The 14,772-nt window shown below is 43.1% G+C and overlaps 1 protein-coding gene across 1 annotated transcript; it reads left to right on the top strand.

Annotated features, from left to right (window-relative positions):
* Positions 1-735: 735 nt before the first annotated feature.
* togaram1 (TOG array regulator of axonemal microtubules 1) lies at positions 736-14,674 on the top strand. Its single transcript, XM_080480305.1, has 22 exons — positions 736-1,906; positions 3,663-3,723; positions 4,982-5,110; positions 5,747-6,010; positions 6,112-6,389; positions 6,494-6,717; positions 7,042-7,142; positions 7,430-7,594; positions 7,688-7,756; positions 8,270-8,442; positions 8,527-8,698; positions 9,081-9,314; positions 9,788-9,911; positions 10,067-10,172; positions 10,775-11,010; positions 11,088-11,246; positions 11,508-11,634; positions 12,286-12,401; positions 12,510-12,693; positions 12,797-13,016; positions 13,100-13,186; positions 13,289-14,674. Exons 1-22 carry the CDS (start codon positions 872-874, stop codon positions 13,540-13,542), a joined length of 4,518 nt encoding a protein of 1,505 aa, XP_080336431.1. The 5' UTR covers positions 736-871; the 3' UTR covers positions 13,543-14,674.
* Positions 14,675-14,772: the final 98 nt, after the last annotated feature.

The following is a 14,772-nucleotide window of genomic DNA, read 5'->3' as shown; positions in this document are numbered from 1 at the left end:
AGCGCTCAGTTTGCGACATGTATTCGCCATTTTGCTGCCTCGGTGTGTATGAGTTAGAGTGTGCGAGTGTGTGTGTGTGAGAGAGAGTGTGTGTGTGTGTGTGTGTGCGGGCTCCTCTCGGAGGTGAATACCTCCGTAGCTTCTAAACATTCAACACCCCACACACCAGCTGAAGAGAGCCGGGGACGTGCGCGGACATAACCGCAGCATGACACCGACGTTTGGACCGAGTAACGGTTGATAGTTTCTCCCTGCGGTACCGAGGAGGATCTGGAGGGAGATGTAAGGTCTGTTTTCTCTCAGGTTTTCCCCCCCTAACTTTGCTAACCCAGTCAGACAGCACTTAACACGGGCAGAATCTAGCGAGTTAGCCTAGCGGCGTTGCTAAGACTGTGGGGCTAACTACTTAACGGTAACATGTAGTCAGGGATTGATTAGAAACCCATTGGAGGTATTACTCGGTGACACATAGCTGGCTTGTAACAAGACTTCGTAGCAACTCGTTCTAACAGTAACAGGCGGAATGTATCGCAGGGACGGGTTATTTTATCCACTCAGCTCCTAACTACCGTCCCTGGAAGCCACAAGTGGTTGTGTTGCTTCGCCCTAATCTGCCGTATCATGGTGATCGACCGTGCAGTTAAAGAGCAGCGAGTCAACGTGTACTACACCGTTATGTGGCTTTCCAACCTAGACCTGCTTCCAATCTCAATTTTCTGTTCTACAGATTGACACACGGGACCGTGGATTACCATGACCCACCGCTCAGGATGAAAGCTGGATGTAAAGAGGAGGATCGTTACTGTCCTCACAGGATCGTGTTCGCCTCCCTGGATTCTCAAATTTGACCTCATCATCAAGGCCATCAATAATGATACCTGGGTTGATTTCCCAGGAGTTACATCAGCAGCTTCTGGACCTGAAGAATTACCAGAATCGGACAAATGGGGTGGAAGAGCTCAAACACATCCTGTCAGAAGTGGACTTTGAGTCCGTCCCCTCCAGCAGTATTGAGGAATTCATTAATTTTCTTCCTAGACTTCTGGATGACAGTAATTTTAAGGTGATGTTTGGCACTTTGCAAGTACTGAATTTACTAATTCAGAAGCTGGATAAGGGTGTAAACAAATATTTCAAACGTATTGTCTTAGTGGCTCTTAAGGCTTTGGGGGACACTTGCACTGTCACCAGGAATGAATACCTGAATGTGTTTCAACGGCTGACAAAGAATGTTGCCCCGCAACAAGTATTAGATCTTGTAATCGGCAACTTAAAACACAAGAATTCAAGGGTTCGGGAAGATGTCCTCAATGTCATCTTGGCAGCTATGCTCGCTCATCCGAGGAAAGATTTCAACATCCCTAAGCTTTGTTTTGAGGTTGCACCATACTTGGCAGACAGCAAGAAAAAGGTCCGCCATGCTGCCCTCGAGTTGTTTGCTGTCTTCGACCACTGCCTGGACACAGGCAAAAAGCAGCCTCTGATAAAAGCTGTGGACATGGTGGAGCTCAACGAGGATGCAGAAGGTCTGATGGCAGCTGTGCAGGCAAGACAAGCAAGACACATCCTTCCAAAACTCTCCCCAGAGGGCGTTGTGGAGTATGGTTTGGTCGTGCCCAAGCCGGGACAGCGGTGCTGGCTTCAGAACAGCTCTGGGGCCGATTTGGACTGGGTGATGAACGGAGGGCGTGTTAGCAGCGCCAGAAGCCACAGAACTGAACCAGACTGTGACCGATTGTATGGTTATGGCAGCTTAGGCTCCCTCACCGATGACCTGCCTTTTCAAAGGAGAATTGTCAGTGCAGGTAAAGGGAAGAACAAACTACCCTGGGATATGTCGAGCTTCTCGTCCTCTGAGAACGACCAGCAGCAGTGCAGTACACCGAACGGAAAGTGCTTTGAACAGGTGAGGTCCATTACACACAATCGCTACCTTATTCTCCATTATTTCTTGTTATAATCCAGTAATATGACAGTTCAGTGTTTCAGTTTGAGGTTGTTGTTTTTTTTGTTTGCTCTTTTAGATGTGTGATTCTTTGTGTTAAAAAAGACATCCTGGACAGAGGAACCTTCTGCAACATGATAGATGGAAATGTTGCCCTTTTTAGCTGTCATGAATTGGCATTAATGGAGCACTCAATTATTCCAAAGGGCATGTTTATCTCTTTGTCTTTGATACTTAGAAAAAATACTTAATGAAATCTTCAGCCATTAGGGCTTAATCAGTCATTAGTTTAGTGATTATATTGAGTTTTCACTAGGACCATTGGGCTTTTCACATTTTCTCTGAAGCATTTTGTCGGCCAAGCAGTCACGTTGATTTGCTTCCAATCAGTCGACAAGTGCAGCTAAAGTGCTTTATTTTGAGTGCTAGCTTTTCCTGCTTCTTTTTTCTTGCCTACCTCATTAACCCATTGTCAGAATATTTAACTTGTTGTCATGTTTGTGTATTTTTATTAGTTTAAACACAATGAATTACACCCAAACGAAAAAAAAACCTGCAGCTCTTAAGAGACAGCTTGAGGGAAAACCTCAGAGATATCTATATCTGTCATTCATGATGCAGTGTGAATAGAGAGGAGCTGAGAAGGAGGCTGGTGTGTTGCACACCATCTGCTTGTAGGTATGATTTCCATCAGTGTCTCCAGTTTTACAAATATTTCGTAATATAGAAACATGTGGCTCTCAGTTCTTTATACATTGTTTTATATATATATATGTGTGTGTGTGGGTGTGTGTATGTATATGTGTGTGTATATATATATATATATATATATATATATATATATATATATATATATATATATGAGAGAGAGAGAGAGAGGATCACATATTAACTGTTGGGGCACACTGCTATCACTGACACTATTCTAAGAGGGAATGCAGGAGATGACTCATTCTCCTGCACAATGCCACTGTAGCTGTGAGAATGAGCACTCTGCTTCTTAAATAACGGCTGTGACAAGTGCAGTCAACCTACCTCATTGTTTGGTTAAGATGGGTTATGCACATGTGCCGTTCCATGTTTTAACTCACTGCCTACAATGTTTAGTTGTATGATACATACTGCAGTTTACATTCTGGTAATATCCACTCCCTGGGATAAAGTGTATTCATGACATGGTCATAGTTTGATGTGAAAAGTTTAACTCAGCCTTCATTTAAAGACCTTATGTTTACAGCAGTGTGTGTTTCCCAGCAACCCCATCACCACCCAGCTCACGCGCTGAAGCGGGCATGAAACATAATTGGCCATATCACAGGGTTGTGCTTCTAAAACATGCCTTATTTACCGCTCTGGTGTTAATTGCAATCACATCGAGTTCCCTATGAGATGTGTTGATCAGGCTGTGGGCACTGGGGATTAAATCCAGCTGCAGATCCTCATCTTAAAGAGAGAGATGACTTGATTTACACAAACTCTGTCTGTGCTTGTTTTTAGTTGTATTTGGCCAACGTTTTACCAAAACAGATGAAACAGAGAAAGAAGACATTGATGTACATACGTTACCTAAAGGCTCTTTTCAGTTGCAAAAGATCCACTCAAAGGCATGCCTGTCCTGTCTGAGCTGGTCAGATATCTGCCACGTCCTTTTGTTCAGGCTCGGAGGATGGAATTACAGTGCAGCTATTAAAAGACATAATTTTCTTCTCATTCACAGGTGGTAAATGAGGATTTCCTTTACCTGTCCAAGAAGCCAGAAGCCTACATACCCAGTTTCAGTAAGTGCAACAGCACTCACAATAATCACAGCTTGATGAAAGAAAAATTATCTAAATTTCCTCATAGCATTACACAGTTTATACACATTTTTCAAACAACTAAACAACACTTTCTGCCATTTGACAAGATTGTACACTTCTAGAAAGTCCATAGAACATCAATATCTCCAAAAACAATGGGCACGTGGCTTAAGACAAAGTCCATAGAATTAAGATTTTTAATTATTTATCTGGGCCTCGGTCGAGTTATACAATGTACAATGCAAACAATAGATTAACATGACTATTTTCCATTATAGATAACTAAAGGTTTTACAAAACCTCTAATGAGAATTGGACATTTTCTGTATTTAATTTCTTAGTTTTCAACCAATGTTCATCTTTAAACAATGGTGTCTTTGTTTATTCATTTTCCACTGTGGTTTAATAGCAGGTAATCTCTTTAGCTTCAGGTGCTTAATGACTAATATCTGACTGACAGTTTTTTAATGAGTATCCATTGACATTTACGTCATAGGTTAAATTGCAAAGCCAAATACAACAATACTGCTGCGGGCACATTTTGGTTTTAAGGAAAATGGGAAAGACAACTAAATCCTTAATCACTGTTGTGTGTGTGGATGGCAATTATTTGTGCCTTAAAATGCCATGATTGTGGATGTCAACTTAAGCTTGACTCAATTAAACACAGCTGGATTAAATCAAAGGAGTCATGATTTGCATGTCACCAAAACCCTGAATACAAGCTGCTCTTAAAATAAGTACTTTACTAGAGAAAAAACAGTCAACAAAATGAATACTACTAGAAACTTCTCTCAAGCCACTAAAATGATCTATTGTACTGTTGTACTTTTGTCAACTGGTTTCCAGTTTCTTCCTGAAACAGCTCATCGAAATGTCTCCCACACATTAAGGATAATCGTAAGAAAACTAGTTGACCCTCAAGAGAAAAAGTAGGAGATTGTCAGTGGGAAGTACAACACATTATTATGAATTTATAGCAAATTGCTTGTGTAGTCAGTTTGAAAAGGACCCGTCAGCAGTTGTCACGATACTACTATACCTCAGGTCGCACACAAACTATTTCATGTATTCTCCACACGTGCTGTGGGACGGTCTTACTCGTGCTGTAAAACCATGTTTTACATGAATGATGTAGGGTAAAGTTATTTCAGGAAGTTTTAATTATTAAGTATAGTAATGGGAATGTATCTTTTTTTAATACGTGATTAAATGTAAAATTTTAATTTCTTTCTAGGTTCTGTTGAGCCACAGAAACTTCAGTCACCCAGACGAAGGGAGTCTGCAGCACATCTTAGAAGAAGTGGGAGCCTCAACTTAGATCCTGATATTTTTAAAACCTCGAACTTTTCTGATTCCGATCTTGGTAAGAACTCATTATCTCAAGCTGAACATACCGTATTGTTCCCAATAGACGCACAGTGCACAACTGCAAGCCTCGGAGGTGCGCGTCTATTGGGAACATGTGAGTGCAAGTTAAAACATTTTGTAAAATTTGGTAAATCACATGTGACTGTTGACACAGAAATATTTCTGCAACACAATGAGGAGGACAGATTTGTTAAGAATAAAATGTCCGCGAGAAGGGCTCGGCAAGCGTCTATTGTCGCCGACTCGACCCCCTCCACCGATCCGCCTTCCACTCAACGGCGGATTTGGCATGGCACGGCACGGCGGGACGAGGGGCGGGCGACGTGGCAACTGTTTCCCCTGCTGCAGGGCAAAGCGGTATTAAAAACAAAAACAAATATTTGAAAAAAAATTTAATTGGTTGTTTTTGCACCCAGTGCAAAGTATAATATTTTATCAGTTAGTGAGATTTGTTCTTTCTTCACATGCCCCACATCTTTGGAAAAGGTGGGGTGGTCTTCTATTAGGTGGTGCTCTTCTATTAGAAACTATATGGTATATGTTTCAGGTGTTATTGAACGTTAGATGAGCAATTCAACTATAAAAAACCAGTAGTTATCGATGGGTCTTATGTGAATGCAATGTCTCACAGCAGCACCCAAAGGACGAGTGCTTTCAAGAAACCCAAGCGTTGAGCGAACGTTCTCCCTGCCCTCAAACCCCACCACACCTGGCTCCTTCCTCCTGCCTTCCTACCCGCTGGCTACGCTCCCAGGGGGCATGCTGACTCCAACGCTCTCCCGTCGCCATGCAGACTCCCCCCTCTCCATGTCCAACACCTGGCCCAATAAGAGAGAGAACAGCCCTCACCAGTGCGAAATCACCCCCTGGGGTGACACAACCGGCACAGCAAAGGGTAATCTCATGAAAAGAAACGTCCGTGTGTGATTTGTTTATGTGCAGAAGGTAAAGCTGTTGTGACTCCTCTTTTGAATCATCTCTTGTTTTCTTTTCCAGGAGATCTGGCTAGCAGACACTCTCCCAGACCTCTCTGTGCCTCTCTCGTGAGTTCTTCCACGTCATCATTTCGGCGAGCTCTGAGCAACACCAGAGCGAACCTTTCTATCTCGCCAGTCGTCCCCTCAGCTGAGCAGGCTTATACTTATAATGGCCAGAGGTCCAACGGTCCAGGGAGCCCTATGAACCAGCATGTGGAAAAGAACCTTTATCTGGACTCTGACAGCATTACCGCCGTTCAAGATTTTCAAGAAGATGATCCCCTGGACATTCAGGAGGTCAGCAAAACTGCTCATAGCCAGCCTTTGTTGAATGATCAGCACACAGTATGACCAGAGGTGTTCAGACTGAAACATTTACCAACTTTTGTTGCTGCGCACAGATGCTGAACTCGCTGCGCTCACTGCGCAACAGTGCTGCCAAGAAGAGAGCCAAGGCAAACCTGAGCAGTCCAGATCCCGACAGCCCCGACTCAGCTGTGAGGGTGGACCTGGGTCTAGACTCACCACTGCACACCTCTCCCGTGCTCACCAGCTCAGCCAGTGAGAGTGGATTGTCCAGTCTGTGTTCAGTCACCAACTCCAGCTTTAATGGAACCAGAAGCAGGTGAGGCGTCGTCTTTAAGCTGTATATTGTAGATCTTGTTTATGTTGAGTTTCCATTACAGTTCAGACTTTTAAACAAAGGATCACCACTTAATAGTAAAACCTTTGTACCTCACCATGGCTGTCTTGAGTTGCCTAAAAGGACTAATTTGTTCTTTGTTCTCATAGATGTTTAAAATAACTTCTTGGCCTTGCTTGTTATATTTTGCTCCAGAACTGTTGACAGCTCTGTGCTGTGGTTACCATGTGGTGCTGCATGAGGGCGTGTTGAGCAGTGCTAAGCAGCTTCCTGACATAACTTCTCACTTGTCATGCCTGTCAACAGTCCTGGAAACTCTGCCTCTTCGGGAATGAAACCTCGCATTGCAAGAGTGCCTTCTGCAAAACTGAGGGCTTCGATGTCCATGGACATCAGCAGCCTTCAAGGTAGGATGAGGAAGGAAGCTTCCAGGCTGGGTTACCTTTCTGTGTGAAGTTTGCATATTATCCCTCTGCGCGTCTGGGTTTTCTGTGGGAATCAGCTTCAGCGGCATCTGTTTTATGTCTCTGTTTACCTTTGCATTACAAGAATGGACTATTTACATTTTTGTTTGGGATTACAAATAGAAAAACCGACAGAATCCCAGTCAATGAGAGCGCATAGTCCTGAATTCTCACCTTTTCATTACTCACCTTGCATCATCTGATCTTCTTTGTTGTGTTTGTTTGTTCAGTAATGTCCCAGAGAAACGAATTGTCATCAGAGGTGGGTGTTGTCGGCCAGAGAGTGACTTACTCCAACGGAGTGATCAAAACAGAGGATGAAGCAGCTGGACCGTCTCCTCCACTGATCAAACCAGCTGTTCGTGAATCATTCAGAGCTCTGAAGCCCGCCAAAGGTCAGCCAGCAGCAACAAAGAGAAGAACTGTGTACTGGACATATCTCTAAAAACATAGTGTGTATAATTATGCCCTCCTGTGTTTCTCCTCAGGTCCTCAGAGTCACAACAGCAATAGGAATTCACCAGGCACAGATATGCCCGAAGGAGTTGTTGGAAAGGGTCAGTGTTGTTTGAGTAACTGACATTTTCTTTGGTTTTTGAGACAATGTCAAAATGTGCTGGTTTTGTTCAATTTGATAATAAGCTTTTCAAGCTTGATATGAAATAAACACATACTGAACTGGTTAAGTTGATTTAAATTTAGAAATATTCACTTGATTGACCGAAGTGAAAATCACTCCAAAAATGCTCATCAAAATGCATTTATCAATGTGGAGTCAGCCTGAATGAAATCAGCTGCTCAGGGGTGTTTCGTGTAGCAGTCACTCTTCTAGCACTTGGCATATTATTTCAGTAAGAGAAGATTGTGAGCAACAAACCTTCAGACAGAATGTGAAGGATCATCACTGAACAAAAGTTCAAGTGCCCAATTCTTACCAAATGTTTTGAATGTTACCGGTCTATTCGCATTTTGATTTCACTTGAACGATTAGATACATTTTATTACCAGTACAGTTTACGTTCATGGTATTTCATTCATACAAATACATCTTCTGCTGACTTCCACTTCAGGCATGTTTGGTGCTGCGGTTTACTCCAGCCGTGCAGGACTGAACTCTGCCCCACTCGAGCCGAGTGATTTGTTGATCAAACCCTCCACTGGAGCCTCCGCAGACATCAGCAATCATGTTTTGTCTGGCAGTCAACTGAGCAGCACCGACAGCCCGCGGACAGACGAGGTTAAGGTAAGTTACAGATTCCTAAGTTGTGAATTAGTTTTCTGTATAGTTTTCACAATATCTCACCTCTGTTTCACTGCGCAAATGCAGGAGAGGCGAAGGAACGCAAGGCTGTGCCAAGATCGGACACGACCGCAGCCCCTGGATCAAGTAGACGGCTTGTTCAGCCAACAGGACACCACACGAGAAAAGACTCGCCACCGTGTCAGACAGATTCTGTCTGATTCACCTACAGACGACAATCCTGCAATAATCCCCAAAGGCAAGTGAAAGATGTGCAGGCTTTAACCCGCTGTTTATTCCAAATGTATATTTTTGGAGAGTTTCATTCTTGAAGACTGTATTGGACCCTGATAAAAGTTTTTTTTTTTTTTTTTTTTTAACCTCTTCTCAAAAATATAGTCAGAACGATTGACATGTGGATCAATTTCTATTCTTTTCTCTTTTGGCATAAGAGTAATTAAACCTGTGTGGTAATATGTTGTTAATCCATTTTCTCATAATATGCTTTTACCTTCTCTATCAAAAAAAATGTTTATAGAAACATCCATCACATTTAATCTGATTATTATTAGTGGCGATTTATCCTCATAAATCATATTATTTGCCTCTTAAATTCCATAAGCTGATCTACTCTGTTGCAGATCTGCATCTGAATGGCAGCGCGCTGACATCCACCAAAGCCGACCTCTCCGACGAGTCCCCTCTCAGCCCCACCAGTCCCGTCAGTCCACCCACACCCCAAAGCCCAATCAAGTGCTTGACTCCTCCCCACCATCCCAGCCCTCCTACGGTACCCCCGAATCCCAGGAATACGTCCCGTCTCCGGAGGGCGCCGAGCCTCAGCCGAACCAGACCGTCACTTTCACACAGTTCAGGTCAGTGGATTTACAAAAACAATAAAAATATCAGGACTCCGATTTTAATACAAACAGCCCAGAGTGTGAAGCTTAATTGTTTGGTTTTGATGCACTCAGAAAATGTCACTTTGCCTCTCGGTCTGTCATGATGACACCCACTTGCTGTTTTGTAATATTCCGCCGCATTATAAATAGATGAACTCGAGCTTTAACAGGCCTTTGTTTAGACAAAATACCGGATCATTAATTCGTCTGCCAAATCCAATAGAGCATGGTTGAATAAGATGTTTGCTTCGGGTAATGTCCCACAATGCTTTGTTTTGACAGCCTAATGTTAATGCACCGACACACACACACACATACACACACACACACACGCACACACACACACACACACACACACACACACACACACTGCTTGTTCTCAGACCAACAGAGATGCACCATGAGACTGAATCCCTGTGTTGTGTGGTGTCTGACACGTGGTTTAGATGAGCTGTCCCATGGTACCTTGGGCCACAAGAAGAATCCGTCTGAGCCTCCAGAGCTTTGTCCAATTTCAAAGCCCGACTTGGCGTTGACGCAGAGTTTCAACCTGCTGAGTTCAGATGACTGGTAAGAATCACTCACACAGATAATAAGCTTTATATAATGTATGGAGGATGTTTTTTTTTTGCTTTTGTTGTTTTTTTTCCACGTCTAAAATTAGATTTTAAATGTGCATTTGGAAATGTGTTACGCAATGTTCTCCATTTGTACATCAAATCCAGGGAGAAGAAGATCAAGGGACTGACATTTCTGCGCTCTCTGGCGCACTACCACTGCGACATACTGCAGAGCCGGCTTCATGATGTTTGTCTGTCTCTCATTCCAGAGGTAATATAGCTTGTTTTGTAGCAGTTCAACATAGTGTATTTATTGTCCTGCCTCACCCCACTGTAATTATTTCATTTGTCCAGAGAATGACTGGTAAATCAATAACATTATGATGTGTAAATTGTGACAACTCCAGAGTTTTCCAGTAGTTTTAGTGTGAATAAATACAAGTCCACCACAATGCTCACATTTAATGCACTTTGTTCATAATTGGTTATGAAGAAATCTCAAATCCTTCCTGCCACAGTGTCTCTCTTCAGACTAATGTCAGTATCTGTGCTTTGGTGCTCATGGTATTTTGCTGCCAATACAGTAGCAACCTATGTATCTCTGATCTCTCAGCTTCTCGCTTTGTTTAGCTTCTTGCAGTTCAGTTTTGAATGCTGGTATTGCATTACAACCTTTACTCATGCTGAAATAATTTGGCCTCCAGTGGAAAAATTAACCACAGCAATTATTTTTATTGCACACTTGCAGGGCCTTGATATTTTTTCATTATGTGAAAATCATTGTGTGTTTTTTTTTTGTGGAGTAAATATCTTTGTTCTTTTGTGCTTAAATGATTGTATTTGAATAAACTGAATAAGAGCGTTGTGATTCAGGTGAAGAACCTGCGGTCAGGGGTGTCCAGGGTTGCAGTGTGTACGCTGGGCGACATGTACACACACCTGCAGAGGGCGATGGATCAGGAGCTGGAAGGAACAGTCAAAGCTTTACTGCAGAAGGCTGGAGAGAGCAACGCCTTCATCAGGCAGGACGTGGACGCAGCACTGGACTGCATGGTGCAGCACTGCACGCCCATTCGGAGCATCAACGCGTTACTCACTGGGGGACTCAGGTCAGGACACAATAGACACTTTTTTCAATTTAAACGTTCCACTTTGATTCCTACATGTGTTTCTTCTCCACTATCAGTCACCTCAACACGGTGGTGAGAAAATGCACGGCTCAACATCTGGTTGATCTGGTGGAGAAGGTTGGTGCTGCGCGCCTCCTCTCCGGGGGGAAAGACCTCACCGACAGAATCGTACCGGCCGTCATCAAACTTGCACAAGACTCATCACAGGAAGCCCGGTACACAGTCTCTTTTAAAATGATCAAAGTTTGTATGATAAGTAAAGGAGAGACAGATTTCTCCCGACCTGTAACACATACTACTAAAAAGTTTAGCCTTTTTAAGTGTTAAAGAATAGATCAAATCATACTTTATTTATGTAAGACTTTTCATACATTCTGCAGCACAAAGTGCTTAATATATGTCAGATCGGTGCAGAATAAAGGAACAAAGAGTATTAATCTAGACGTTTATGTTTGGACACTTCTTCATGTCAACAGGTACTTTGGCCGTCGAATGCTCCTGTCCCTGTCAGCCCACCCAAACTTTGAAAGGATCCTGGAGAAATACATCCCAAGCAAAGACCTGCAGACTGTCATAGACACCGTCTACACCCTCAAGACAAAGGTTCAGCATTTGTTTCTCTGAAGCTGTGAATAGTGGGGGCAGAGTTAGTGTGAGTCCATGTTCCAGAGTTAGTGGCAGGTCAAAATCCAATTGGCAGTTTTATGAAGGCATTGTCATTTTATCACTTAAATGCACACAACCGTCATCACATATCAGACTTATTGATCAACGTAATGATAAACAGTCAAGCTGCAGTGTTCTAGATTTGTTTCTTCAGTGAGACATTACGACTGAATCAGCAGCACAATGTTTATATGTCATACTTTTATCTTCAAACGATAGAGTGGTGGATAGAACTGATTGATTGTCAGTAAGTAAGCATGTAGATAGCACGGTGACAGTCGTGATTTAGTGTATAACGTGATCAGCAGGCTTATTGGGATGCCAAAATATTCCTGAGCTACTTTGCATTGACCATTTATGGTAGAATGTGTTGAGGGGAGATATGAACCGCGTAACCTTCCAGGTGGACTGTGATCTATAAAAGGTACATGGTTTTACAAATCTGAATATTTTTTGGCACAGGCAATGTAAAGCTTTTGGCCGCATGTACACTCTTAGTATGGATCCTACGCAATGTTATTTAAAGGAGGCCCCAGGTTTATTGTGAAAGTGGTTTGTGTGTTGGTGTGACATTGTTGGCTTTCTCAGGGTCTGGGTGAGATGCCTCAGGACACTCAGTCAGCCAGAGGGAGACGCTCCGTACCGGGCAGCGGCACCGTCAGGGCTTCGTCTCTCAACAGAGAGCCTCGCAACCAGACGCAAAGGTGGGTGTGGATGAAGACGGTTCTACACTCTTCAGATTTAGCTCTTTACAACGAGTTGAAGCAACATGAGAGATACTAAAGCGTTTGATGTATTTTACATGATCACAGGGAGTCCAATAGCCATTACAGCTGTAGATCTCAGACACAGAGTGTTGCAGACAAGACGGAATACATCAAGCAGATCTCAGGTCTCCTGAGTTCAAAGGACTTCAGAGAGAGGATCAGGGGGATCGACCAGCTCGTGGCTGACTGCCAACACAACCCCAACATCGTCATCAGCAGTATATTCCCGGTCAGTACAGCGTGTCTTTGTCTTGGGCCTTTTGTCGTGTTTCTCAAGTTGGATGAGCTGAAATGAGTGTTTGCTCTCCTGTTGCTGCTCCGGCTCCTTTCAGGTGTTTGATGCCTTCAAAGGGAGACTGCAGGAGTCCAACAGCAAGGTCAACTTGTACGCGCTGGAGTCTCTACAGAAAATCATCCACCTGTTGAAGGACAACCTGTACCAAGTGGTCAACATCCTGATCCCAGCGATTGTGGACAATCACCTCAACTCCAAGAACAACGCCGTCTACTCTGCTGCTATCGGAGCCATCAACGCACTGATGTCCAATCTGGGTACTGCTTTTAAACTCTCAGTGATATTCCCCATGGAGTTGAAATGGTTCTGATTTGGACAATGTTTTTTATTCTGATCACAGACAACATAGTTCTTCTTCAACCTTTCTGCACCAAGGCTCAGTTTTTGAGTGGAAAAGCAAAAGTGGACCTCATTGAAAAGGTTGCTGGTACGTGTGACGCTCAGATTCTCCATACTGCCGTCGGCCGGTTGCGATCAAAGCGTTCGAATTGATTTGTCCAAATCCAACTGTGTCCTTTCCCGTACACAGAACTTGTGAGAGAGATCTACCCTCGCAAGCCTCAGATGGTGGAGCAGAAAGTGTTGCCCTTGCTGTGGCACCTCCTGGGCACCTCCACCCACAGCGGCACCATCCACGGCCGGGGCGGCAGCGTGAGGGCCGCTACCGCCAACCTGTGCCAAGCTCTCCATGCCCACATGGGGCCGAGTCTGAGCGAGTGCGCCGCCTCCCAACCCGCCAACGTTTATAAAGGTTTGAACGAAGTCCTCTGGACCTTGTCCTAAGGTAAAGCAGAGTCCGACCAGGAGTGAACATCGATGAAATAACATGAACACTGACCTTACTTGAAGACAGAGATGTACTACATTTCTTCCAGTGCCTGCACTTTTATATCAATACAGAGAAAGTCTTTAAAAATTAGGAGCTCTACCTTTATCTCAGTGAGATTTCCTCTGGTACACAAGCATGGACAGTTGTAACATACTGACATCAGGTTTTACATACCGACCTGCTCTCTTTGCACTTTGAAAGTAGCTCATTATTCTGATAGTTTGACATTATATCATCTTATGTATGTTGTCCTTCTTTTTTCTTTTCCACAATCTCTTCATGTACTGTAGACAAATCAAAGACACTATTGCAGAATGTAACATTGAAATGCACAAAAAAAAAACACGAGGAAGACAGGGATACGAGAGATGTATATTTTTGCTGTTTCATCGAATGTGATGTGAAATTTTTCAAATGTAATCATGTAGTTCATTTAAAGATTTGTGAATTGAGATTAACAATAGTACAAAATACTTTTTGTACAGCTCCCATGTGTCTTTGCACAGTATTAGCTTAACCTGTACGTTGGCTGTGTGACGCTACAGTTCTAATTTATCTATCGTGTAAATGGTTCCGATGTCATATTAATGATGTGATGAGTTGGTACTGTGTCTCTATGTTTTCCTTTTTTGTTTGCATGACCAAAATGTACTGGCAGGATCAAAGTTGTTTTGTATTTTGGCGAAGGAGATGTACACAGATGCCTAGATGGAGGGGAGCGTGAGGACGAGAGGAGAATCAGTGACGGCCCCCGGTCCGATTCTGTCTCAGTATAGTGCCAGTTTTCAAGTAGCCTTTTAACTCCTCTGTTGTTAAATTATATTGAACATGTTTGTGAATGAAAGAGATCTATGAATAAACAGCTTTATTTCTGTAAAACTAACTGGAACGTGCCTGATTTGAAATTAGTCCAAGACTTAACAGAAATAAACTGAGGAGATTTGCTGAAACAAACCAGTCGCACACGTTTCAGGTTCCAAGGCACAAAAAGTGTCGGAAAGCAAGCGGTAAAAAAAAAAGGACTTTATTAACTGAAAGCGCAAACACTTTGTAATGCATTGACATTTCACATCGAACAAAAATAAAATTCAGTCCAACACAAATCTCAACTTTTAACTATGAAAGTAGCTGCCATTTCCCGTCTCCAGAGACGTGCGCTCGCGGCATTAAAAGCTGCACAGGTG

Source organism: Lipophrys pholis, assembly GCF_963383615.2.
Source record: "Lipophrys pholis genome assembly, chromosome: 14".
NCBI lineage: Eukaryota > Metazoa > Chordata > Actinopteri > Blenniiformes > Blenniidae > Lipophrys > Lipophrys pholis.
The sequence above is the reverse complement of the archived record's forward strand: the minus strand, read 5'-3'. Positions and strand labels throughout refer to the sequence as shown.